The 27,205-nt window shown below is 47.4% G+C and overlaps 1 protein-coding gene and 2 long non-coding RNA genes across 6 annotated transcripts; 1 reads left to right on the top strand and 2 right to left on the bottom strand.

The window, feature by feature from the left end:
* The first annotated feature begins 74 nt into the window (after positions 1 to 74).
* On the top strand, positions 75 to 25,286 carry LOC121574140 (M-phase phosphoprotein 9). 4 transcript variants are annotated; one of them, XM_041886760.2, is made up of 23 exons: positions 75 to 172; positions 984 to 1,270; positions 1,395 to 1,542; positions 2,549 to 2,638; positions 2,769 to 3,620; positions 6,669 to 6,741; positions 7,181 to 7,284; positions 8,213 to 8,332; positions 8,472 to 8,923; positions 10,454 to 10,603; positions 10,920 to 11,007; positions 11,088 to 11,303; positions 11,637 to 11,684; positions 12,009 to 12,073; positions 19,345 to 19,446; positions 20,830 to 21,138; positions 21,254 to 21,459; positions 21,895 to 22,149; positions 22,371 to 22,488; positions 22,652 to 22,725; positions 22,829 to 23,034; positions 23,775 to 23,843; positions 24,105 to 25,286. In XM_041886760.2, the coding sequence occupies exons 2-23, from the start codon at positions 1,020 to 1,022 to the stop codon at positions 24,204 to 24,206; spliced, it is 4,098 nt and encodes a 1,365-aa protein (XP_041742694.2). In that variant the 5' UTR covers positions 75 to 172; positions 984 to 1,019; the 3' UTR covers positions 24,207 to 25,286. The 4 variants fall into 4 exon arrangements, with proteins under 4 accessions (XP_041742694.2, XP_041742695.2, XP_041742693.2 ...); XM_041886761.2 differs by having other exon boundaries at positions 8,436 to 8,923; positions 21,254 to 21,390; XM_041886759.2 differs by having other exon boundaries at positions 8,436 to 8,923.
* LOC123491563 lies at positions 13,453 to 15,101 on the bottom strand. Its single transcript, XR_006661414.1, has 3 exons — positions 15,052 to 15,101; positions 14,834 to 14,889; positions 13,453 to 14,061 (listed from the first exon to the last, which is right to left on the bottom strand). It is a non-coding gene; the product is annotated as an uncharacterized LOC123491563 (long non-coding RNA).
* On the bottom strand, positions 15,428 to 16,653 carry LOC123491564. The gene is made up of 3 exons (XR_006661415.1): positions 16,602 to 16,653; positions 15,724 to 16,159; positions 15,428 to 15,547 (listed from the first exon to the last, which is right to left on the bottom strand). It is a non-coding gene; the product is annotated as an uncharacterized LOC123491564 (long non-coding RNA).
* Positions 25,287 to 27,205: the final 1,919 nt, after the last annotated feature.

Raw genomic sequence — 27,205 nt, 5'->3', positions numbered from 1 at the left:
AGATAACTCGTTTTCTATTCCATTCGGGCAATTGGACATTGCGTAATGTTTTGCGGTTGAACGTTGTGCTGCAGCACTGCTAGCCCAAGTAAAAACTACAGGAGATGCAGTAGGCTAGTTGGCTAGTATTGTTGACAGGAAATATGGGTGAAGTTACGTTACAAGTTAACTGGTAAGTTAATTGTAGCTTTATTCAACATCCAATTCACCTACTTTACGCATGAACTATGAATCGAGTATGTGCTTATTGCGCGCATAACTAAGGGTGCTAGTTTCAATAATTTTCAAGATGTTTCGTTAGCTAGCTACCCGTAAACGTTGATGCAAACCTGTCAGTTAGGCTAGGATGATTAGCTAGCTAGCCAGTAAGATCCAGCCAGCAACCAACTGGCAAATGGCCAGGCAATCAATAGATTAATACTGTATTAGCAAGCAGAAGGGTACTAGCTACGAGATCCAGGTATATTTAGCTAGATAACTACGTAACGGGGTGTATTCCCTTATCAAGGAGAGAACAATATGAAATCAAAGCAGCTGGTCGTGTTGACTGTGGAGGTTATGTTACACTGTCAGTTGTTGTGACATGATGCCATACATGCAAGCTTCCTTCCCTGTGAGCTATTTAATATTTAATGGAGGCGATGACAGCTTGATGATCTCATCTGTTTAATGGTGGTTAATGCCCATGTCAGCTATATCTCGCAAGGCTTCTCTAATCTGGGTATGCAAGTTATTCTTTGAATTAAACTGCCCCAGTGAAATTGAAAGTTTTCATCTCACATCACAGCCCTGGTCACTGTCTGTATGGAGTTTAAAGGGACAGTTCACCCTGAAATAAAAGTTTGTCATACGTAACTTCAGACCTTTCTCCTCTATCTCCCGCAGGTATTAGACCCTCCCCCTCTATCTCCCTGTAGGTTGAGGGGGAGCTGTCTCCCTCCTTCCACCCACCCATTCATTGACCCCCTCTGTCTCCCCTGTAGGTATCAGACTCTTCCCCAGGTCGTCGGCCCATAAGCATGTCCACAGATGACAGTATCTCTGAGGATGTGTCCAGCCTGAGCCACTGCCATGCCGATGCCAACGGGGGAGGGGCCAAGGAGAGTGAGTCCTCAGAGGGCACCTCAGCAGCCTCCGGCCTGGGGCTGGGGCTTGGGTTGGGGCTAGCCAGGCCAGAGGAATGCAATGCCACCTCCAAGACTGCAGGGGGAGCCGTGGATGGGAGAGCTGATGACATCACCCCAGTATGCAGCCTCCCCCACAAGATCAGGTGTGTGGAGAGAGACTGTGCTCTCTGACTGGAGGTGTCAGTGTAGGAGGTATGGAAAGTGGGCTTCATAGAGTACAATCCAACCTAGTCCCTTGTCCTAACTCCTGTGTGTTGTGTTCCTCAGGAGTCTGTGTCTGAGTACGGAGGAGGCCTTTGGGTCTGGGAAGTGTCTCCCCTTCATCAACCCCTCTTCCCTGGAGACCCTCAGGGCCCTGGTCCAGGAGATCCAGAGTAGTGGGGAGACTGACCCGGAAATGTGGAAGGACTGTGAGGTAGGAGTGTGTCTGTTTGTCAGTGTTGGTGTGTAACTGCAAAATAGATGGACAACACAGACAGACACGGATATATAGGATACCTTGTATTTAGTGTGGAAGGACTGCCAAGTAGTAATACAGCAATTGATAGAGAAATGTCCATGGTAGTTTGTTTTTCAGAGAAGTGTGTGTTCTTGGAACTTCTCCCCGTAAAGGTTGGGGTTAGCTGGCATGGTCATTATTCTCCTGGCAGCCTCTTCTCTCCGCTGTCGCTTCTGCTGTCCCTGTGGATCTCAGCTGACAGCATACAAATATACATACACACAATTGGTCCCCAGACTGCACACATCACACCACTGCAGCTGATCTCTTCAGACACGGGAGATGATTTGTGGGGAACAGGCAACTGTGATGCAGCAGTGCCATCTCATCTCACACACAGAGGAAAACACACTGGGGAGATAGATAGTAGTGTATTCCCCAGCTTTGAATACAGGGATCTTTCTCAATTGTCTTAATGACCTCCTGCCCTTGTCTCCTGTTGTTCATCTTTCCTGATCTAAAAAAAACAGGCTAGATTTCACTTGTCTAGTTTAGACTATTGAGATGCAGCCCAGGTCTGTTATTGTACCCTGAAATATTTGTTTTTTTTATTGCTTATGAATAACAGCAGAGTCTCAAAAAGGGAATCTGATCATTTTTTATGGGCTGTAATATCAGGTGCATACCCCCCTCCCTGAGTGCATGGCATAGTACAACGTTTTCCCCTTTCTCACGCCGTAACTGGAGCACAGCTGCTTCCGGGTGCACCTCCCCCACACACACAGACCCCTGCTGCGAGCCTAACTCACAGCTGTCACTATTCTACCCTCCAATCATAACATTTGACTATTTGCCATATTCAAATTCACACTGGACACCCATACCTCCAAGAACAAATATTTCCAAAGGCTTCCAATGCTATGTATTGTGTTATGGTTTACAGACCTAATGTTGAAGATGTGTACGTGTGTTTGTTGAACAGGGCCGATGGCTGCATCTGTTTCAGCTAGTAGAGAAACAATACCAAGAGCAGATCCTGGCTCAGCAAGAACAGTACCAGTGCCAAATACAGGTCTGTACTACTATACTACTGTGTGTGACCAGTGCCAAATAAAGCTCTGAACTATACTTGGCCTGTTCTAGAATCCCTGATGATGCATGTAATGATGCCTGTTTACACTGTGATTGTTTTCCTCCTCCAGCTGATTCAGGATGAGATCAAAGCCTTGGTTCAGCTCCAGAACCGCCAGACCAGCACACAGACGCACCACGATTACCCATATACCCCTACTGCTACCACTAACACACAGACACATCACGATTACCCATCTACTCTGTCTACTGTCACACAGACACACCCAGACTACACCTCTTCCCCTGTTGTTACTACCAAGGACTACCCTTCACCTCCCACTCCCAACCCAAACCATCCCTCAACCCCCACGGACCTTCCCAATGGGAACTCTCCCCTCTCTGCTCCCCCCACCTCCCTCTTTGTCCCCCAACCCATTTTGAGCGCCACCTCCCCTCTACCCCTAACCCCTCGGCCAGGGCCGGTCACCCCAGGAGAGATGTGTGCTGAGGGGGCAGGGACGGTGCTATGCAGTGGGTACGGGGCCCTGTCGGCCTGGGGCTCAGGGCTGGAAGGGACAGGGACTCCGGGGGGAGCAGAGGAGACAGGCCGGGTGGGAGAGGAGCCTAGCTGGTCCCTTCACCTCCAGGACAACACAGAGACCACTCTGATTGGCCAGGAGGGTCAGCAGAGGAGCGCCTCAGCCAATGAGGTGGCTCCTAGAGCCAATCCTAGTCCACCACCTGAGCAGCAGAGAACCTCCAGCCAATTGCTGACCTCCTGGGCTCAAAGACAGAGACGCAGCAAACCCAAGAAGAGCAGGGCAGGGCAGGCCCAACCTCCCCAGGCCTCCCCCTCATCCCTCCTGGCCCCGTCCCTGGGCCAGACCGTTTCTCAGACCTCTTCCCCCCAGGAGCAGCAGCCCAGCCCCAGGAAGAGCCCCAGAGACAGCCCCCTGGACAACACTGACCTCCAGAACCAGGTACGCCTAGCACCAGACAACACAAACCTGCCTGTTCCATTTGAATTTATAGTAGCTGGATAAAATGATGTAAAACTCTTTGGATTACTAGAGTCAGTATAGTGCTCTGGCATTTTGTTATACCACCATGTATTTTGTCTGTGTGTGTCACTGTTATGGAGCAATTTCAGTGCCAACAAAAATTGTATTTGAATTTCATAATTTTGAATTTGTATTAGGATATTGAATTTGAATGTAATATTTTTGAATGTTTAATGCACAAATTGAATCATTGAATTCATAAATTGAACTTGTATTTCATGATTTGAAACGGAATTGAATGAATATTGCATTCAGTTTTCAAATGTAATTTAATATTTTTATATTCAGTTTCAATATAGTAGATATTGCATTTAATGTATGTGTATCAAGTTTACAAACCATCATTTCAAGTTAATCAAAGTTTCATATATTCAACTTCTCATGCATTCAGATTCAGTTTTCAAATTCAGTTCTCTAAATTCAGATTCAAAACCAGAGACAACATCCTGGTACTTTGCCAGCCAGGAAAGGTAGAAGAGAACAGATAGAATCAAACACTCTCTGTGCTAAACAGAAGCTTCTGCCGGATTCTGAAGCCAATGTGGCATGTTTAATTTATTTTCTTCCTATGAATTTGGCTCTAGCGTTTGAAATATTATGACCCCATTCCTGAAAGCTAAGACTCTCTGGAACATGGATGTGCTTTCTGTTCTCCTCTATGATGATCACAGGCCACTTTAGAAGGGAGTGTCACAAAAATAATTTGGCCCCCATAAGAATACAGTTGAATAGCCCTGTCATAGCCCTTCTAAGGATAGCCTTTCCGCTCTCTATTTAATCTTGCTCTTGTGACTGACTGGGTTCGAACCAGGTCTCCTGCATGTCACAAGACTGTGTTAGCCCACTTAGATAAAGCCCATAGGGATTAGTTCAGGAATCTAACACAAGTGTTTAAGTCTCCAGCAAGGTTCATCGAACCACCTGGGTTACATTTCACCTCCCTTTGACCTCATACTCAGAGATCACGGCACCAATATAACTGACTGGGTTCTAAATCAGGCCTCCTGCACAACAACAACACTTTCAGTGGGCAAACAGAAGCAGAAGGATCTGTGCACCCCATTTCATGAGAGTGCAACAGAGGTGGTTTGGTGATCCATCCATGTGAGTAGTAGCCTTGTAATTACCAGACCTATTACTGCGTGTAGAGAACCATTCATGTAAGCTTGCGAGATCAGCCTGCTCGCGAGGCTATGTGATGAGCATGAAAATGTGTTAGTTTGACTGATGGGGTTCTAACCCAGGTCTCCTGTGCGCCAGACAATGCAACTTTTCAGGTCTCAGACAAGTTACTCATCACACAAGCGTGGCCACCGAACCACCTGTGTTACACTTCACCCCCCTTTGAACTCCTCCTTGAAGAGACCCATCCAAGTCACAGGACCAATGCCTAGGCTTTAGCTCAACAGGCTAACACAGTCTTAATGTTAACCGTATAATGACTACCCTTGTATAATGACTACCCTTGTATAATGACTACCCTTGCCGGAGACTTGAAACCAGGGGTGGACTGGGACCAAAAATCGGCCCTGGCATTTCTAGCACACTGGCCAATCCTTTCCTTGAGGTCCCCACACCGGCCTATTCTTTTCCTCCAGGCCCCCACATTGGGCCCATTATTTTCCTTAAGGCCTCCATTATTAGCCAAAGAATGATAATTTTGCGCAAAAAGTTAGACAGGCCCACTGGGCTAAAAATGGACCAGCCTATCTGGCATTTGCCCGAAATGCCAGATGGCCAATCCGCCCCTGCTTGAAATTAGTCTAACACAATGTCTAACACAAAATAACACCTCAACCTAACACATCTCCAGGTCTCAGGCAAGGTTCTCATCACATAAGCATGGCTCACCAAACCACGCCAGTAACCTTGCTGGATCTTGAAGACTTGTATTAGTGTAGCAGATGGGGATCAGTGAAACTCACTCCTCAGCCTGAAGTGTCGCCCCTTGCGCAATTGAAGGCCTTTTTTAATAGCACGATGGGTTGAAATGCTTCAGGAGGGTGATAACGTGTGTCTCCGTATGAGCTGAATCAGGGGGAAGCGGTACTCGCTAAGCAGGCCGCATGCCGTCCTTTACAATGCTGTCACTGGACTCCAATTGGCTCATTCATCCCCCCTCCTCTCCCCTGTAACTATTCCCCAGGTCGTTGTTGTAAATGAGAATGTGTTCTCAGACAACTTACCTGGTAAAATAAGGGTAAAAAAAAAAAAAAATGCGCTGGTTCAACCACTGTGTGAGTTCGGGAGGTGAATGTAGCAGATGGGGATCTGTGAAACTCATTCATCAGCCTGAAGGCCTTTTTCAATAGCGCGGTGGGTTATAACGCTTCATAGCCAAAATGGTTCAAATGCTAGAGCCAAATTCATTGAAAGAAAATAAATTAAACATGCCACATTGGCTTCAGGAACCGCCAGTGAGTATTTGATTCTATCTGTTCTCCTCTACCTTTCCTGGCTGGGAAAGTACCAGGATGTTGTCTGAATTTAGAAAACTGAATTTGAAAACTGAATCTGAATGCATATGAGAAGTTAACTATATGAAACTTTGATAAACTTTGAGATGATTGTTTATAAACTACAATGAATGCAATATCTACCATATTGAAATTGATTGTATAAATATTGAACTTGAATATTTAATGAAATAGAAATTGCATTTTAAAACTGAATGCAATATTCAATCAATTAAGTTTAAAATCATGAAATAGAAGTTCAATTTCTGAATTCAATGATTCAATTTGTGCATTACAAATAAAAAATTATAGAATTAAAATATAATTTCTGTTGGCACTGAAATGGCCCCATACACTGTGTCTGCCCTGCTTTATATGGGTCACAGTCAGTATAAACAGGATTCCATGTGGGGAAGCATTTAGAAAAGGATAAGATTAAGGATTTGAGTAAGCTTTGGGTCTCATTCTCTCCTCTCTCTCCTCTCTTCGTTTCATCTCTCTCTGTTTTCAGCATGGGTGGGCTGCTCCCTCCACCAACTCCTTCCCTCTGAGGAGGAGTGACAGCCTCATGTCTGAGGCCTCAGGTAACAACATAACAAACACACAGCTCTTTTTATTCTTATTCAAATAAGCTGTTCCAACACATGGTTTCTGTTTTAATAGTTGTAACAAAGGCACGCCAAGTAGAATGTTGGTGTTTTATTAATTAATTCCTTTTTTTACATATAGCCTACGGTAAACAAATTAAAATGCTATTTTGTTATTTAAAATGAATAAAATATGATTCTAATGTTACCTAACACCTTCATGAACACAACCAAATGATTATTTTACAGATAGCATATATGAAATGTATTAATTACACTGTTGCTTTTTTACATACTTGCTTTTGTCACCTTATTGAATCACACTGTTGCCTTTGCTGCAACAGCAGTTCTGAAACGCTATAATGCTAAGTGCTTGTAGTAATGTAGTTCTAAAGCAGTATAGGACTGAGGTAAGACGTAGCTTCTTGTCCTTCAGGTCTGACATACTGGCGTCTGGATGAGAGTGAGCTCTACCGGCCTCTACCTAACAGCTTTGACAGTGGAGCCTACCTCCTGCTGCAGGAGGCCTCTATCAGTCTGGTAGGTGAATGACAAAAGGACAATCCAAACTTGTTCCACCTAAATACAGTGTTTGTTTTCATTGTGCTGAAAAAGTTAGTCTCTTCATCATTTGCATTAGGGGAATCCCACAATATGAGGAGACATTTCCAGACCTCAACCAAAGTAAATAAAAAGTAAATTGCAAATAATAATCTCCCTCCATTGTATTAGTTGTTGAGTGTGTCTCTGTGTCTCCCAGACCTCTCCAGAGTGTTTGTTGTTGTTCTGACAGTGTCTGTCTCCATCTTCCTCCTTCAGACCTCTCCAGAGTGTGTGTTGTTGTTCTGACAGTGTCTGTCTCCATCTTCCTCCTTCAGACCTCTCCAGAGTGTGTGTTGTTGTTCTGACAGTGTCTGTCTCCATCTTCCTCCTTCAGACCTCTCCAGAGTGTGTGTTGTTGTTCTGACAGTGTCTGTCTCCATCTTCCTCCTTCAGACCTCTCCAGAGTGTGTGTTGTTGTTCTGACAGTGTCTGTCTCCATCTTCCTCCTTCAGACCTCTCCAGAGTGTGTGTTGTTGTTCTGACAGTGTCTGTCTCCATCTTCCTCCTTCAGACCTCTCCAGAGTGTGTGGTGTTGTTCTGACAGTGTCTGTCTCCATCTTCCTCCTTCAGACCTCTCCAGAGTGTGTGGTGTTGTTCTGACAGTGTCTGTCTCCATCTTCCTCCTTCAGACCTCTCCAGAGTGTGTGTTGTTGTTCTGACAGTGTCTGTCTCCATCTTCCTCCTTCAGACCTCTCCAGAGTGTGTGTTGTTGTTCTGACAGTGTCTGTCTCCATCTTCCTCCTTCAGACCTCTCCAGAGTGTGTGTTGTTGTTCTGACAGTGTCTGTCTCCATCTTCCTCCTTCAGACCTCTCCAGAGTGTGTGTTGTTGTTCTGACAGTGTCTGTCTCCATCTTCCTCCTTCAGACCTCTCCAGAGGACCAGAAACTGTCTCTCAGAGAGATCTACCACAACAAGCAGAGAACTACTGAGTCCAAACGCACTGACTGGGACCTCTCTCGCACCTGCAGCCCAACGTCACCACAGGTACACACACACACACACACACACACACACACACACACACACACACACACACACACACACACACTAGCTCGATCCCTTCTCTCTGCTCCTTTCTCTGTTTAAGGTGTTAACTCTAGATCCCACCGTTCACCTCCGTCAGTCAGACCGGACCTCCGGCTTCACCTCGCCCTCCCACTTCAGCAGCCCGTCCTACCCCACCCAGCCGCACCTCTACCCCCGCGTTGGCACCCCCTGTACCCCCGTCAGCCCAGACAGCATGGCCGAGGGCAGTGCCAACCCCGGGGACACAGACTGCACCTCCAACACCTCCAGCCTCTCTGCCGCCGCACTTACTCCAGCCAGGGTGGCCTCTGCTCGGATAAAACCGGCCCCGTCTACCCTCTCTACCTCCAAGCCCCTGGTGCTCCCCAGCAGCCAGCAGCGCAAGGCCTTGGCCAATCAGGCCAGCGAGGAGGAGGGGAGCCACACACACACCAGCACCCTGAAGCAACTGGCTGTGTCTGGGAGGCAGACGCACTCACACACACTCTCCCAGGGCAGCCCTCATATGGAGAAAGCGGCGTCGCTGGAAGACCCTGTGGTCGTCTCTCTGTGAGTGGCCAGAAGCTGGCTATGGTTTTCTATATTGAGCCACGCTAATATTACTGAGGCCATATACCAGAGGAAGTAGCAGTAGAATAACCCATGTAACTGATACATACTGAGCACTAGCAGTAGAATAACCCATGTAACTGATGCATACTGAGCACTAGCAGTAGAATACCCATGTAACTGAGCACTAGCATTAGAATAACCCATGTAACTGATGCATACTGAGCACTAGCAGTAGAATAACCCATGTAACTGATGCATACTGAGCACTAGCAGTAGAATAACCCATGTAACTGATGCATACTGAGCACTAGCAGTAGAATAACCCATGTAACTGATGCATACTGAGCACTAGCTGTAGAATAACCCATGTAACTGATGCATACTGAGCACTACCTGTAGAATAACCCATGTAATTGATGCATACTGAGCACTAGCAGTAGAATAACCCATGTAACTGATGCATACTGAGCACTAGCAGTAGAATAACCCATGTAACTGATGCATACTGAGCACTAGCAGTAGAATAACCCATGTAACTGATACATACTGAGCACTAGCTGTAGAATAACCCATGTAACTGATGCATACTGAGCACTAGCAGTAGAATAACCCATGTAATTGATGCATACTGAGCACTAGCAGTAGAATAACCCATGTAACTGATGCATACTGAGCACTACCTGTAGAATAACCCATGTAATTGATGCATACTGAGCACTAGCTGTAGAATAACCCATGTAACTGATGCATACTGAGCACTAGCAGTAGAATAACCCATGTAACTGATGCATACTGAGCACTAGCGGTAGAATAACCCATGTAACTGATGCATACTGAGCACTAGCAGTAGAATAACCCATGTAACTGATACATACTGAGCACTAGCTGTAGAATAACCCATGTAACTGATGCATACTGAGCACTAGCAGTAGAATAACCCATGTAATTGATGCATACTGAGCACTAGCAGTAGAATAACCCATGTAACTGATGCATACTGAGCACTACCTGTAGAATAACCCATGTAATTGATGCATACTGAGCACTAGCTGTAGAATAACCCATGTAACTGATGCATACTGAGCACTAGCAGTAGAATAACCCATGTAACTGATGCATACTGAGCACTAGCAGTAGAATAACCCATGTAACTGATGCATACTGAGCACTAGCAGTAGAATAACCCATGTAACTGAGCACTAGCATTAGAATAACCCATGTAACTGATGCATACTGAGCACTAGCAGTAGAATAACCCATGTAACTGAGCACTAGCAGTAGAATAACCCATGTAACTGATGCATACTGAGCACTAGCAGTAGAATAACCCATGTAACTGATGCATACTGAGCACTAGCAGTAGAATAACCCATGTAACTGATGCATACTGAGCACTAGCAGTAGAATAACCCATGTAACTGATGCATACTGAGCACTAGTCATTTCCTTCTTTCGCCTCCTACCATTCACTCTCTTCCCAATCATCCTCCTCTTTTCCCTTCTTCCTATCCTCCTCTCTTTCTCCAGGCTGAGAGAGAAGCTGAGGGAGAAACACTCTCGTCATGTAGCTGATCTGAAGGCTTACTACGAGGCAGAGATCAAAGTCCTCCGAGACAAACTGGACCTGAGAGACCTGCCTCACGACCTGGAGCAGAGCAACCACACACTCAGACAGAGGTGTGTGTGTGTGTGTGTGTGTGTGTGTGTGTGTGTGTGTGTGTGTGTGTGTGTGTGTGTGTGTGTGTGTGTGTGTGTGTGTGTGTGTGTGTGTGTGTGTGTTACTATCCCCGTGGGCACCGGAAATCCCCAAAAGTCCCCCACATGGATAGTAAAACAAGGAAAATTCTCCCTCGTGGGGACATTTCCCAGGTCTCCCTTGAGGACAAAGGCTACTTTAGGCTTAGGGGTTGGCTTTAGGGTTAGAATTGGGGTTAGGGTTTAAGGTTAGGGTTATGTGTGTGTGTGATCTAACCTGTGGTTGTTGTATTACCAGGTGTGCTCAGCTAGAGAAAGCTCTGTCTGAAGCCAGCAGCCGTATCCAGGAGCTGGAGAACAAGAACTCCATCCTGGAGAAACAACTGGTAAGATACCGTTTCTACCCCTAGAGGTGTGTGTCTGTGTGTGTGTTTGTGTGTGTAACAAGCTCTTCTGTCTCTGACAGACTGACTGGCCGGAGCGTTACCACACAGCCTGCTCCACGGCAACGTCCCTGCAGCAGCGATTGGACGAAAGCAGGCGGTCAGGCAGGGAGAAGGACACCTCGGCCGGCCGCCTCAGGACCCGGGTCCGGCAGCTAGAGGAGGCCTTGGAGAACGCCTGCAGAGAAACAGAAGAGAAGGAGGCCAGGAGGGAGAGGGAGTACAAGATGCTGCAGGACGTGAGTTCTGAACTTATACTAGACTAGTCAAGTAAACCAACCAAATCTCTGGTCTCTGCCCCTCTGGGAAAGACTCCTTTCTAGGTGTGGTAGTTTGAGAGATCTCCTGGAGAACTGTACCTCTGTGTTTACTATAACAGCCAGTCTTTTATCTGAGCAGCTTATTTATTACCTGCTGATGTGTGCAGGGGGCCTTGTAATAGGCTATTTGGCTGTAGCTCAAGGGTTTAATAGACACACTCGGGTGTGTGTGTGTGTGTGTGTGTGTGTGTGTGTGTGTGTGTGTGTGTGGCCATGATGACTTAGGGGTTGTGTGTGTTTTTGCCTCCTCAGCTTCTGGGGGAGTATGACTCTCTGAGGAAAGACCACGAGGGGGTGAAGGTAACTGATCAATGATCTATTCTATTATTATAAACTGGGTGGTTCAAGCCCTGAATGCTGATTGGCTGAAAGCGGTGGTATATCAGACCGTATACCATGGGTATGACAAAACATTTATTTGTACTGCTCTAATTACGTTGGTAACCAGTTTATAATTGCAGTAAGGCACCTCAGGGTTTGTGGTATATGGCCATATACCACACCTCCTCTGGCCTTATTGCTTAAGTATAGTCTATTGTTTGTTTCTGTGTTATTCCACCTCGAGAAGAACAGGTGACACGTTCTACTGGTACTAATATTTGAACCTTTTTTCTCTGTCAACAGGACAACCTGGTGTCTACAGAGAACAAGCTGTTTGATGCCAACGAGCAGATCTCTGAACTAAAAAGGTAACATCAAGCATCCAACACCAAGACCTGCAGGGATACCTTCTTTTTCTTGTCTATGAAAGCCAACATCTACAGGATAGATAAGCTAGATGAATCATGACAGAGTTGTGGAATTTGTCCATATCTGACATCAGTTCTTGAGTTACCAGAGTGACATAAAGAAGGATCCTTTATGGCTAAGAGCTAGTTCTTCTCTTGGTGACTGTCTATTTTGGCAACCAAAGAATAGACCAGACCTGCATGTATCGTGTGCCGGCTTTTCTTTCTTTATTGTCATTTTCTTTGGGCCAGCACCGGTGGAGAGATATAAGATGTGTCTATCCTATCACCTACACACTCTTCCCTCTATCTATCTGTCTGTCTGTGACCCTCTCCTCCTCAGGGTGACCTGTAACAGCCTTCCCTCTATCTATCTGTCTGTGACCCTCTCCTCCTCAGGGTGACCTGTAACAGCCTTCCCTCTATCTATCTGTCTGTGACCCTCTCCTCCTCAGGGTGACCTGTAACAGTCTTCCCTCTATCTGTCTGTCTGTGACCCTCTCCTCCTCAGGGTGACCTGTAACAGTCTTCCCTCTATCTATCTGTCTGTGACCCTCTCCTCCTCAGGGTGACCTGTAACAGTCTTCCCTCTATCTATCTGTCTGTGACCCTCTCCTCCTCAGGGTGACCTGTAACACTCTTCCCTCTATCTATCTGTCTGTGACCCTCTCCTCCTCAGGGTGACCTGTAACAGTCTTCCCTCTATCTATCTGTCTGTGACCCTCTCCTCCTCAGGGTGACCTGTAACAGTCTTCCCTCTATCTATCTATCTGTCTGTGACCCTCTCCTCCTCAGGGTGACCTGTAACACTCTTCCCTCTATCTATCTGTCTGTGACCCTCTCCTCCTCAGGGTGACCTGTAACAGCCTTCCCTCTATCTATCTGTCTGTGACCCTCTCCTCCTCAGGGTGACCTGTAACAGTCTTCCCTCTATCTATCTGTCTGTGACCCTCTCCTCCTCAGGGTGACCTGTAACAGTCTTCCCTCTATCTATCTGTCTGTGACCCTCTCCTCCTCAGGGTGACCTGTAACAGTCTTCCCTCTATCTGTCTGTCTGTGATCCTCTCCTCCTCAGGGTGACCTGTAACAGTCTTCCCCGTCCGTCTGTGACCCTCTCCTCCTCAGGGTGACCTGTAACAGTCTTCCCTCTATCTATCTATCTGTCCGTGACCCTCTCCTCCTCAGGGTAACCTGTAACAGTCTTCCCTCTATCTATCTATCTGTCTGTGACCCTCTCCTCCTCAGGGTAACCTGTAACACTCTTCCCTCTATCTTTCTGTCTGTGACCCTCTCCTCCTCAGGGTGACCTGTAACAGTCTTCCCTCTATCTATCTGTCTGTGACCCTCTCCTCCTCAGGGTGACCTGTAACAGTCTTCCCTCTATCTGTCTGTCTGTGATCCTCTCCTCCTCAGGGTGACCTGTAACAGTCTTCCCCGTCCGTCTGTGACCCTCTCCTCCTCAGGGTGACCTGTAACAGTCTTCCCCGTCTGTCTGTGACCCTCTCCTCCTCAGGGTGACCTGTAACAGTCTTCCCTGTCCGTCTGTGACCCTCTCCTCCTCAGGGTGACCTGTAACAGTCTTCCCCGTCTGTCTGTGACCCTCTCCTCCTCAGGGTGACCTGTAACAGTCTTCCCTCTATCTGTCCGTCTGTGACCCTCTCCTCCTCAGGGTGACCTGTAACAGTCTTCCCTCTATCTATCTGTCTGTGACCCTCTCCTCCTCAGGGTGACCTGTAACAGTCTTCCCTCTATCTATCTGTCTGTGACCCTCTCCTCCACAGGGTGACCTGTAACACTCTTCCCAAAACCTATCTGTCTGTGACCCTCTCCTCCTCAGGGTGACCTGTAACACTCTTCCCTCTATCTATCTGTCTGTGACCCTCTCCTCCTCAGGGTGACCTGTAACAGTCTTCCCCGTCTGTCTGTGACCCTCTCCTCCTCAGGGTGACCTGTAACAGTCTTCCCAGTCTGTCTGTGACCCTCTCCTCCTCAGGGTGACCTGTAACACTCTTCCCTCTATCTATTTGTCTGTGACCCTCTCCTCCTCAGGATGACCTGTAACAGTCTTCCCTCTATCTACCTGTCTGTGATCCTCTCCTCTTCAGGGTGACCTGTAACAGTCTTCCCTCTATATATCTGTCTGTGACCCTCTCCTCCTCAGGGTGACCTGTAACAGTCTTCCCTCTGTCTATCTGTCTGTGACCCTCTCCTCCTCAGGGTGACCTGTAACAGTCTTCCCTCTATCTCTGCGTCTGTGACCCTCTCCTCCTCAGGGTGACCTGTAACAGCCTTCCCTCTATCTATCTGTCTGTGACCCTCTCCTCCTCAGGGTGACCTGTAGCAGTCTTCCCTCTATCTATCTGTCTGTGACCCTCTCCTCCTCGGGGTGACCTGTAACAGTCTTCCCTCTATCTATCTGTCTCTGACCCTCTCCTCCTCAGGGTGACCTGTAACAGTCTTCCCTCTATCTGTCTGTCTTTGACCCTCTCCTCCTCAGGGTGATCTGTAACAGTCTTCCCTCTATCTGTCTGTCTGTGACCCTCTCCTCCTCAGGGTGACCTGTAACAGCCTTCCCTCTATCTATCTGTCTGTGACCCTCTCCTCCTCAGGGTGACCTGTAACAGTCTTCCCCGTCTGTCTGTGACCCTCTCCTCCTCAGGGTGACCTGTAACACTCTTCCCTCTATCTATCTGTCTGTGACCCTCTCCTCCTCAGGGTGACCTGTAACAGTCTTCCCTCTATCTATCTGTCTGTGACCCTCTCCTCCTCAGGGTGACCTGTAACAGTCTTCCCCGTCTGTCTGTGACCCTCTCCTCCTCAGGGTAACCTGTAACACTCTTCCCTCTATCTATCTGTCTGTGACCCTCTCCTCCTCAGGGTGACCTGTAACAGTCTTCCCTCTATCTATCTGTCTGTGACCCTCTCCTCCTCGGGGTGACCTGTAACAGTCTTCCCTCTATCTATCTATCTGTCTCTGACCCTCTCCTCCTCAGGGTGACCTGTAACAGTCTTCCCTCTATCTGTCTGTCCTTGACCCTCTCCTCCTCAGGGTGATCTGTAACAGTCTTCCCTCTATCTGTCTGTCTGTGACCCTCTCCTCCTCAGGGTGAGCTGTAACAGCCTTCCCTCTATCTATCTGTCTGTGACCCTCTCCTCCTCAGGGTGATCTGTAACAGTCTTCCCTCTATCTGTCTGTCTGTGACCCTCTCCTCCTCAGGGTGACCTGTAACAGTCTTCCCCGTCTGTCTGTGACCCTCTCCTCCTCAGGGTGACCTGTAACAGCCTTCCCTCTATCTATCTGTCTCTGACCCTCTCCTCCTCAGGGTGACCTGTAACAGTCTTCCCTCTATCTATCTGTCTGTGACCCTCTCCTCCTCAGGGTGACCTGTAACAGTCTTCCCCGTCTGTCTGTGACCCTCTCCTCCTCAGGGTGACCTGTAACAGTCTTCCCTCTATCTATCTATCTATCTGTCCGTGACCCTCTCCTCCTCTGGGTAACCTGTAACACTCTTCCCTCTATCTATCTGTCTGTGACCCTCTCCTCCTCAGGGTGACCTGTAACAGTCTTCCCTCTATCTGTCTGTCTGTGACCCTCTCCTCCTCAGGATGACCTGTAACAGTCTTCCCTGTCCGTCTGTGACCCTCTCCTCCTCAGGGTGACCTGTAACACTCTTCCCTCTATATATCTGTCTATGACCCTCTCCTCCACAGGGTGACCTGTAACACTCTTCCCAAAACCTATCTGTCTGTGACCCTCTCCTCCTCAGGGTGACCTGTAACAGCCTTCCCCGTCTGTCTGTGACCCTCTCCTCCTCAGGGTGACCTGTAACAGTCTTCCATCTATCTATTTGTCTGTGACCCTCTCCTCCTCAGGATGACCTGTAACAGTCTTCCCTCTATCTATCTGTCTGTGACCCTCTCCTCCTCAGGGTGACCTGTAACAGCCTTCCCTCTATCTACCTGTCTGTGACCCTCTCCTCCTCAGGGTGACCTGTAACAGCCTTCCCTCTATCTATCTGTCTGTGACCCTCTCCTCCTCAGGGTGACCTGTAGCAGTCTTCCCTCTATCTATCTGTCTGTGACCCTCTCCTCCTCAGGGTGACCTGTAACAGTCTTCCCTCTATCTATCTGTCTCTGACCCTCTCCTCCTCAGGGTGACCTGTAACAGTCTTCCCTCTATCTATCTGTCTGTGACCCTCTCCTCCTCAGGGTGACCTGTAACACTCTTCCCTCTATCTGTGCGTCTGTGACCCTCTCCTCCTCAGGGTGACCTGTAACAGTCTTCCCTCTATCTATCTGTCTGTGACCCTCTCCTCCTCAGGGTGACCTGTAACAGCCTTCCCTCTATCTATCTGTCTTTGACCCTCTCCTCCTCAGGGTGATCTGTAACAGTCTTCCCTCTATCTGTCTGTCTGTGACCCTCTCCTCCTCAGGGTGACCTGTAACAGTCTTCCTCGTCTGTCTGTGACCCTCTCCTCTTCAGGGTGACCTGTAACAGCCTTCCCTCTATCTATCTGTCTGTGACCCTCTCCTCCTCAGGGTGACCTGTAACAGCCTTCCCTCTATCTATCTGTCTGTGACCCTCTCCTCCTCAGGGTGACCTGTAACACTCTTCCCTCTATCTATCTGTCTGTCCTTGACCCTCTCCTCCTCGGTGTGACCTGTAACAGCCTTCCCTCTATCTATCTGTCTGTGACCCTCTCCTCCTCAGGGTGACCTGTAACAGCCTTCCCTCTATCTATCTGTCTGTGACCCTCTCCTCCTCAGGGTGACCTGTAACAGTCTTCCCCGTCTGTCTGTGACCCTCTCCTCAGGGTGACCTGTAACAGTCTTCCCTCTATCTATCTGTCTGTGACCCTCTCCTCCTCAGGGTGACCTGTAACAGCCTTCCCTCTATCTATCTGTCTGTGACCCTCTCCTCCTCAGGGTGACCTGTAACACTCTTCCCAAAACCTATCTGTCTGTGACCCTCTCCTCCTCAGGGTGACCTGTAACAGTCTTCCCCGTCTGTCTGTGACCCTCTCCTCCTCAGGGTGACCTGTAACAGTCTTCCCTCTATCTATTTGTCTGTGACCCTCTCCTCCTCAGGATGACCTGTAACAGTCTTCCCTCTATCTATCTGTCTGTGACCCTCTCCTCCTCAGGGTGACCTGTAACAGCCTTCCCTCTATCTACCTGTCTGTGACCCTCTCCTCCTCAGGGTGACCTGTAACAGCCTTCCCTCTATCTATCTGTCTGTGACCCTCTCCTCCTCAGGGTGACCTGTAGCAGTCTTCCCTCTATCTATCTGTCTGTGACCCTCTCCTCCTCAGGGTGACCTGTAACAGTCTTCCCTCTATCTATCTGTCTCTGACCCTCTCCTCCTCAGGGTGACCTGTAACAGTCTTCCCTCTATCTATCTGTCTGTGACCCTCTCCTCCTCAGGGTGACCTGTAACACTCTTCCCTCTATCTGTGCGTCTGTGACCCTCTCCTCCTCAGGGTGACCTGTAACAGTCTTCCCTCTATCTATCTGTCTGTGACCCTCTCCTCCTCAGGGTGACCTGTAACAGCCTTCCCTCTATCTATCTGTCTTTGACCCTCTCCTCCTCAGGGTGATCTGTAACAGTCTTCCCTCTATCTGTCTGTCTGTGACCCTCTCCTCCTCAGGGTGACCTGTAACAGTCTTCCTCTTCTGTCTGTGACCCTCTCCTCTTCAGGGTGACCTGTAACAGCCTTCCCTCTATCTATCTGTCTGTGACCCTCTCCTCCTCAGGGTGACCTGTAACAGCCTTCCCTCTATCTATCTGTCTGTGACCCTCTCCTCCTCAGGGTGACCTGTAACACTCTTCCCTCTATCTATCTGTCTGTCCTTGACCCTCTCCTCCTCGGTGTGACCTGTAACAGCCTTCCCTCTATCTATCTGTCTGTGACCCTCTCCTCCTCAGGGTGACCTGTAACAGCCTTCCCTCTATCTATCTGTCTGTGACCCTCTCCTCCTCAGGGTGACCTGTAACAGTCTTCCCCGTCTGTCTGTGACCCTCTCCTCAGGGTGACCTGTAACAGTCTTCCCTCTATCTATCTGTCTGTGACCCTCTCCTCCTCAGGGTGACCTGTAACAGCCTTCCCTCTATCTATCTGTCTGTGACCCTCTCCTCCTCAGGGTGACCTGTAACAGTCTTCCCCGTCTGTCTGTGACCCTCTCCTCCTCAGGGTGACCTGTAACAGTCTTCCCTCTATCTATCTGTCTGTGACCCTCTCCTCCTCAGGGTGACCTGTAACACTCTTCCCTCTATCTGTGCGTCTGTGACCCTCTCCTCCTCAGGGTGACCTGTAACAGTCTTCCCTCTATCTATCTGTCTGTGACCCTCTCCTCCTCAGGGTGACCTGTAACAGCCTTCCCTCTATCTATCTGTCTTTGACCCTCTCCTCCTCAGGGTGATCTGTAACAGTCTTCCCTCTATCTGTCTGTCTGTGACCCTCTCCTCCTCAGGGTGACCTGTAACAGTCTTCCTCGTCTGTCTGTGACCCTCTCCTCTTCAGGGTGACCTGTAACAGCCTTCCCTCTATCTATCTGTCTGTGACCCTCTCCTCCTCAGGGTGACCTGTAACAGCCTTCCCTCTATCTATCTGTCTGTGACCCTCTCCTCCTCAGGGTGACCTGTAACACTCTTCCCTCTATCTATCTGTCTGTCCTTGACCCTCTCCTCCTCGGTGTGACCTGTAACAGCCTTCCCTCTATCTATCTGTCTGTGACCCTCTCCTCCTCAGGGTGACCTGTAACAGCCTTCCCTCTATCTATCTGTCTGTGACCCTCTCCTCCTCAGGGTGACCTGTAACAGTCTTCCCCGTCTGTCTGTGACCCTCTCCTCAGGGTGACCTGTAACAGTCTTCCCTCTATCTATCTGTCTGTGACCCTCTCCTCCTCAGGGTGATCTGTAACAGTCTTCCCTCTATCTGTCTGTCTGTGACCCTCTCCTCCTCAGGGTGACCTGTAACAGTCTTCCCCGTCTGTCTGTGACCCTCTCCTCCTCAGGGTGATCTGTAACAGTCTTCCCTCTATCTGTCTGTCTGTGACCCTCTCCTCCTCAGGGTGACCTGTAACAGTCTTCCCCGTCTGTCTGTGACCCTCTCCTCCTCAGGGTGACCTGTAACATTCTTCCCTCTATCTGTGCGTCTGTGACCCTCTCCTCCTCAGGGTGACCTGTAACAGTCTTCCCTCTATCTGTGCGTCTGTGACCCTCTCCTCCTCAGGGTGATCTGTAAAATGGAGAGCCAGGTGAATCAACTGGATTATGTGAACCAGGCCAGGAATCGCCAGGACGTCCACAACCACACACAGCCCTCTGGAGCCGGGTAAGGTCTCCTCAACTCATGCATCCATGTTGTGCTTCCATTAGGTCCCAAAGCAGGTCTGACAGTAGCTGTTGTTACTGTTGTTAACCCTCTCCCGTCTGTCTGTCTGACAGTAGCTGTTGTTACTGTTGTTAACCCTCTCCCGTCTGTCTGTCTGACAGTAGCTGTTGTTACTGTTGTTAACCCTCTCCCGTCTGTCTGTCTGACAGTAGCTGTTGTTACTGTTGTTAACCCTCTCCAGTCTGTCTGTCTGACAGTAGCTGTTGTTACTGTTGTTAACCCTCTCCCGTCTGTCTGTCTGACAGTAGCTGTTGTTACTGTTAACCCTCTCCCATCTGTCTGTCTGACAGTAGCTGTTGTTACTGTTATCCCTCTCCAGTCTGTCTGTCTGACAGTAGCTGTTGTTACTGTTAACCCTCTCCCGTCTGTCTGTCTGACAGTAGCTGTTGTTACTGTTAACCCTCTCCCGTCTGTCTGTCTGACAGTAGCTGTTGTTACTGTTAACCCTCTCCCGTCTGTCTGTCTGACAGTAGCTGTTGTTACTGTTGTTAACCCTCTCCCGTCTGTCTGTCTGACAGTAGCTGTTGTTACTGTTAACCCTCTCCCGTCTGTCTGTCTGACAGTAGCTGTTGTTACTGTTAACCCTCTCCCGTCTGTCTGTCTGACAGTAGCTGTTGTTACTGTTATCCCTCTCCCGTCTGTCTGTCTGACAGTAGCTGTTGTTACTGTTGTTAACCCTCTCCCCGTCTGTCTGTCTGACAGTAGCTGTTGTTACTGTTGTTAACCCTCTCCCCGTCTGTCTGTCTGACAGTAGCTGTTGTTACTGTTAACCCTCTCCCGTCTGTCTGTCTGACAGTAGCTGTTGTTACTGTTGTTAACCCTCTCCCGTCTGTCTGTCTGACAGTAGCTGTTGTTAACCCTCTCCAGTCTGTCTGTCTGACAGTAGCTGTTGTTACTGTTGTTAACCCTCTCCCGTCTGTCTGTCTGACAGTAGCTGTTGTTACTGTTAACCCTCTCCCGTCTGTCTGTCTGACAGTAGCTGTTGTTACTGTTGTTAACCCTCTCCAGTCTGTCTGTCTGACAGTAGCTGTTGTTAACCCTCTCCCGTCTGTCTGTCTGACAGTAGCTGTTGTTACTGTTGTTAACCCTCTCCCGTCTGTCTGTCTGACAGTAGCTGTTGTTAACCCTCTCCAGTCTGTCTGTCTGACAGTAGCTGTTGTTACTGTTGTTAACCCTCTCCAGTCTGTCTGTCTGACAGTAGCTGTTGTTACTGTTGTTAACCCTCTCCTGTCTGTCTGTCTGACAGTAGCTGTTGTTACTGTTGTTAACCCTCTCCCGTCTGTCTGTCTGACAGTAGCTGTTGTTACTGTTATCCCTCTCCAGTCTGTACCACCATCCGGACCTGCTGCTGTCCCCCAGCAAACATCCTCGGCAACCAGAATCCACATATAGGATGTCTCCTTGCCCTCAAACTGACCAATCACACAGCACCAGGAATTCTCCCTGTCCTCAAACTGACCAATCACACAGCACCAAGAAGTCTCCTCGTCCTCAAACTGACCAATCGCAGAGTTATAGGATGGCTCCTTGCCCTCAGACTGACCAATTGGGCAGCTACAGGAAGACTCCCTGTCCTCAAACTGACCAATCAGGCAACTCGGGCCACATTACAGACCACACTGGCAGCAGGAGGTGTGGTTGCAGTGTTAACTTTGGAATACCTCCTCTTAATCCCTTTCCCCCTTGATTTAAGCATGATTCAAAAGCTGACCAGTTGAATTCACCCTTTTCCTGTTTTGTCCTGTAGGTGTTCGTCCCCTCCAGAGCATGAGCAGCCCCAGAACCAGGGTGGGGGTGTGAAGGAGGCTCGGGGGCCTCTGACCCCACTGATGAGGTCCCTGATAGAGCTTGAGGAGACCAGGACCACTGAGTGCCGGGCCCCCTGTAAGACCAGCCACAGTACCACTGACTCACTTTCACTGGCCTCCTGTAAAACACAGTCCTCATCTCACAGTAGGCCTTCTACTCACTTACTAACTCATGTCACTCTCCACTCAAATCCTTAGTGCTGGGCTGGAACACTGGCCTTCAGCATGACTTATTAATTGGCTCCAGTCTTACAGTTTCTGCTAACGCTAGCTTTTACCAGGGAGGTTGTATTTCCCCTGACCTCAGCCGTTTGGATATATATGTGTTTTTCATTTAGTCTGACACCAGCATTTTAAGATTTTCTGTCTCGTGAAAATGTAGTGATTTGCAAACAGACATGATCTTGGCAGTTCTAAGAAACTTAGCAGCTCTAAGTTGAAACAACGTGTTTGATTCTCTACTCTGAAGTCTTTTGACCGTTCGTGTGTCTTTCAATGTGGTTCACTGAATGGATGTGTTTGTGGGAGTGTTTTTCTCTAATTTCTCTCGTTTGTCTCTATGTATCTGTCTGTGTTGCAGGGTTGGGCAGCCGGAGGCCTACTGTTGGCTTCATAGAGAGAAACCACAGAGAACCTCAAACACAGGACCGGGACACGGCTATGGAGGGTGTGGCTTCTCCTGGAAGGGGTGTGGCTGGCCTAGAGACAGGAATGTCCGGGACAGTCAGGGGTGTGTCTCTGCTGAGAGCCCAGAGAAGTTTGTCTCCAGAAGGCCACAGGTCCTCCTCTCTGCCCCCCCGCGCCCAGAGGGCCACCTTCCCCCCGACTACACCCAGTACGTCATGTCTTTTTTTCTCTTCACTCCTTTATCGGGATTGGGTTAAATGCGGAAGAAACATTTCGGTTCAATGCATTCAGTTGCACAACTGACTAGGTATCCCCCTTACCCTTCCTTGTGTATCTCAATACTCTATTACCTAAAGTGTACTATTGTGTATGTGGTGGCTAGTTCGTTGTTTTATGTGATTTCACTAATCTAGTGTTATTTTGTTCTAGCTAAGAGGGAGACCCTAATGATGCCTCTGTCAGCTAAGTCCAGCCCCAAACGTTGTCCTGCAGAGAACTACTCCACTGCCTTCGGCAACCCACCACCAAGACAACAGCTACACAACAGGTAAGGGTTTAGTACCCATGGATTACAGGACCATTCCTTAGCTGAATCTTTGCACCCTTGGTTAATATTCTTACTGTTTATTATGTGTGTTTTCGCTCCAACTACAGCTACAGTATTTGATGTGTTGAGCCTCAGAGTTCAGGGTTGTGATTGTCTGTTTCAGGTTTGACGTGGCGTTAGACCAGAGACGCCATTCCTTCCACAACTCCAGCCCCAGGAAGAGACTGTTCCCAGAAGGTACCATTAACAACGTTGTTTTTGACTTACCTCCCTGACTCCTGGTTAGTGTGTTCAGTTGAATAGTTCCCTAACACTACTACCCTCTTTCTCTCTCCTGCAGCCCCCCAGCGGTCATCTGGTGGCTCAGTGGAGTCCTCAGGCAGTTTTGACCCCCAGGAGGGTGTCTTTGGGCTGGGCTGGCAAGAGCAAGGGGCTGGGGGGTCATGCTCAGACCTCCAGGACCCAGGGACAGACCTCCAGACCAGGCTCCACTCCCTGGCCGACGCTGAGAGGATGTTAGATGAGCTCACTATGGAGAAACAACAGGTGAGACAGACTGTTAAAAGGTTCTTATAGACACACGATACACTATGACAGGGACAGGCCACTCACTAGCAACGTACAATATCCACAAGACCAAACATGCCTTTTACTCATATCTAAACCCCTACCCCTAGACACCTGGAGATCTGGAAAGATTGGATGGCAATAAGCAATGTAGTGTTATCGGCCTACCAGAGCAATATTACCAAATAGTAAATATACATCCAAACCCTTTGAAGTCTACAGGGAGTTCCTAGGGATAGGGGCTAAGAGTTGAGTTTGGGTAACGTTGATTCTAGTTTTGCACTGCTTCATATTCTATTAATGGTGTATATCTATCAATGACGGAGGCATTCCTTCTAATCTCTGTTCCGCCTGTTATATAACCTGGCTTTATGGTTTTACAACCACTCCACTCTTATTGACTTCTATTTATAGCTGGGTTCATATATCCCCCTGCCCTGTCCTGCTCTGCTCTGTCCTCTCCTGCTCTGTTTTGATTGAGGGGTGCTAACCCCGTTACCCTTCAGCAAGCTTACGTACACTCCTGCGTCTGCACAGCGCAACACACACACACACACACACACACACACACACACACACACACACACACTCTGCAGGGCAGCCTGTCTGCCTGCCTGCCTGGTTAATCTGATTCATCTGAGTGCTATGAAATGTGTTGATGCGTTGGTTAGTTTCTATATTTATTTATTAATGTATTAATGTGTGTATGTTTTGTGCAGATTGAGTCAGCGTTGAGCCGGATGCCTGGATCTGGTGGGAGGGTGAGCCTGCAGACCAGGTTGGATGAGGTAAAATCACAGTCACCAAACCTGCTAGGCCTCATTACATATCAGTGAAAACCATGACTGGGTTGAAAATTCATAGTTTTGTTGTCATGAACATGTTTGTTTGTTTGTTTGTTTGATGAAGTAGACTCTTGTATGGCAATTGAATAGTGTTTTAAATTGAACACAACATAGATGGGATATCACTTAAAAACAGAGATCTTTGTGTACAGTATGTGTGAATGTTTGCTGTTCCAGCTAAATGACTGTTCCTCTACTCCCCAGGTGGCCTTAGAGAACCGTCTAGAGAGAGTAAACCGTGACCTGGGTTCCATCCGCATGACCCTGAAGAGGTTCCACGTTCTACGCTCCTCTGCCAACATATAGCAATGTTTTTATTAGATGACGTCATAGGTAGGGCCTAGAGTTATTCTGGTCAGTTTGCATGGTCAGGAAATACTCCTGGTCCTAGCTATAGATGAATAGATATCAACTCCTGGTCCTAGTTATAGAACTAGTTATAGTTTTCTGTGCTGTAGATTGATACAGAACCCTGATTGTCCTGTCTTAACTCTCTCTCTGTATCATAGCTTACTTGTACATGACCCACAGAGTCTTTTCTACACATATAACTCAGGGATATTTTTCTATATGTTTGGAAGAGCTCACTATTTGTGGAGTATATTTTTTTGAAATGCGCAGATTTGTAAAGTCGTTAACCTTTTTAGACATTTCAAAATATAAATATGATATGCTTTACTTGCCATATTCAGGTCAATGATGTAGATTTTTCAATATGAATATGAATGGGAGAACCTCCTAATATCCAGCAGAGACATTTACCCATCTGGAATGTACCACTACCATCTCGGTCTACATTTTTATGCATCGTTTTAAAATGTTTTATTCATCGTACACCGCATATAATTGTATTTATTACATTGCATTTTTATGTGTTCATTACAATGTTTATTCCTGGTGCATTTAAAAATATATATCTTTATATCCTACAATGTTCAATTCTAATAATTTTGTATGACCAAGCTAGTATTATATTCTTCACAGTTTCACCATAACTTGATCTTTTACAAAAACCTTGTATTTTAGAAAACTTTTTATTGCTTACCTTTTTCCATTTTTATATATTTTTTTTAATCTCCTTTGAACATTCCATTTGTTTTGTGTTAATTCCATGTTGTGAGGGGAGGGATTTCACCAGTACCTAACCCCCCTCTCTTCTCTGTATACTATGGATCTCATGCAAAAACCAAACCAGCACACATTTGAAATATTACACACACAAGTACACTGCTCCACAAATTATTGTAATGCATGGAATTTACACAGTAGTTGCACTGTTTCTGTTTCTTTGGCCATGTTGCAGTTTGCAATTACTTGAAATGAACCTCACTGGAACTAAAATGTACTGTTGTTCGCTCACAATAAATAATGCTTACATTATTACAACACCTGGGTCACTGTGGGTTGTCATGACAATCAGAGGCCTCATCTATATAGAATAAATGGTTTCTGTTACACAATTCATTCAAATATATTCCATTTGGCCATCAGTGTGCATGACTACTCTGTCGATTTAGTACATTTGTAGTCTGTAGTGTAAGCCTACATGTTTTATAAAGCACCTTGTACAGTTACGTAGTAGAGGTACCGTTCAGGTCTGCGATTAGTGTGTAGCCACTGGGGGGCGCTTTCTGTCTAGCCGACTGGACAGGCATGCATTTATATGAAGTCGGACATACTGTATGATTAGGATTGGCAATGCTTTAGCAACATAACATGTAGCATACGACCACAACCTGGTAATTTGCTACGTCATTTTCCAATAGAAGGATAATGTTCCCCAAACCGATGTTTTGGATGTCATTGAACGGCAGAGTGAGACAGGAACATAAACTGTCAGCTTTATTCTCAAAGGGGAAACAGCAGGCAGACATCCAAATAAGTGGAATGGCATTCAGACTACAATAGCCGGACATAAAGTCTATGTCAACGGAACTTGATGCAGAGGGGTCTTGGGATAGATAATTGTCTTCTTTTTGGTGCCAGTCGTGGTCAGGCAGACAGGGAACCGACGCTCGATGCGTTGACTGCAGTACCGCTGTTGGAGCAAAAGACGTGGATGGATGCAGAATTATTTCCAAATTTGCTGGGTTAGCTTGCTAAATTATGGCCTGACATTTTTTGTTGTTGGTGTCATTGGTTATAGTAAAGCCATTTCCTAGCCAATAAACCGTGTATTTTGACAAATTCCAGGAACTCCAACAGCGCATTGGAAGATTGCAGTGAGGAATTTTCATCACATTGCTGGTGAGTGTTCTTAGAATCTTGACTTGATATTTGGTTGAAGACAGCGAGCACCTCGAGAGCTGAAGCCATAGGAAGTGGTGTAGTGGAGGGGATACGCATGTATACGCCGTAGCATATACCCACGTATTTTTCATTGGGCATTGCATATACACTCCTTAATCCCCACGATGCGTATCAAAGTAATGTAGTGGAGGTATACACCGTATCAATTAATAAGGCTGATGGAACAGATCAGAATGTCAGACCCGCAGCCAGGAAAAGGTGACTAAGGGCCCAGTTGAAATCGCAAGGGGGCACAATTTTGGGGGGTTCTTGCATTGGAATTATATTGAATTCTACTTATATCACGTTATACCTAGACTCCGAGATCATTGAGTGCTTTTGAAGTGACAGGTAGGCTACAGATTTCAGCCAATCCGCTGCACTGTATCAGCACAATGGACAGCGCCCTACACACTAAAGCAAGGCCGTTTTGGTAATGAATATAGGCTATAAGATAGATAAGGTAATTCAACTATTACAAACAGCCTTATGTGAATGCAGCCATACACAGCTGTCTTACCAAAATAATGCTAACTAAATGCTGAAAGTAGTTGCCTAGTTATTCATGCACGCAAACAAAAATACTGAATAGCAGTTTGGCTTAGAATACTGACACAACTGTGAATGGAACGAATGAATGCGAACAGAACACGGTACCAGGTAGGCTAGTAGACCTAGTAAACAAAATATCAGATCGATAAAGGCATGACACAATCTACATTTAGGTTAGTTACATCAACAGTAAACAAACGCATTAAACTAAAAGCAAATGGAGATCCAAATAACCAAAACAGCCTACAGCCCTCAAACTCAACTCAGGACCTCAAAGCCAGTTCCACTGCATTTTTCATTGTTCCCCTCTAATCATGGTATGATTTAGACCTGGGACACCAGGTGGGTGCAATTAATTACCAGGTAGAAAAGAAAACCAGCAGGCTCTGGACCTCGTACGGTAAGAGTTGAATACCGCTGGCCTACAGCCTACTACAGTGAGATGCAGCCATGCACAGCTGACT

Source organism: Coregonus clupeaformis, chromosome 9 (assembly GCF_020615455.1).
Source record: "Coregonus clupeaformis isolate EN_2021a chromosome 9, ASM2061545v1, whole genome shotgun sequence".
In the NCBI taxonomy this organism is placed as follows: Eukaryota; Metazoa; Chordata; class Actinopteri; order Salmoniformes; family Salmonidae; genus Coregonus; species Coregonus clupeaformis.
Note: the sequence above shows the minus strand (reverse complement) of the source record. Positions and strands in the feature narration are given on the sequence as shown.

Excerpts from the sequence above, each read along its gene's own strand:
- LOC121574140 (XM_041886759.2), top strand. The coding sequence starts at position 1,020 with ATGTCCACAGATGACAGTATCTCTGAGGATGTGTCCAGCCTGAGCCAC. Across the intron at positions 3,621-6,668 it reads ACACTGACCTCCAGAACCAG|CATGGGTGGGCTGCTCCCTC; the intron begins GTACGCCTAGCA and ends CTCTGTTTTCAG. Across the intron at positions 22,489-22,651 it reads AGACAACAGCTACACAACAG|GTTTGACGTGGCGTTAGACC; the intron begins GTAAGGGTTTAG and ends TGTCTGTTTCAG.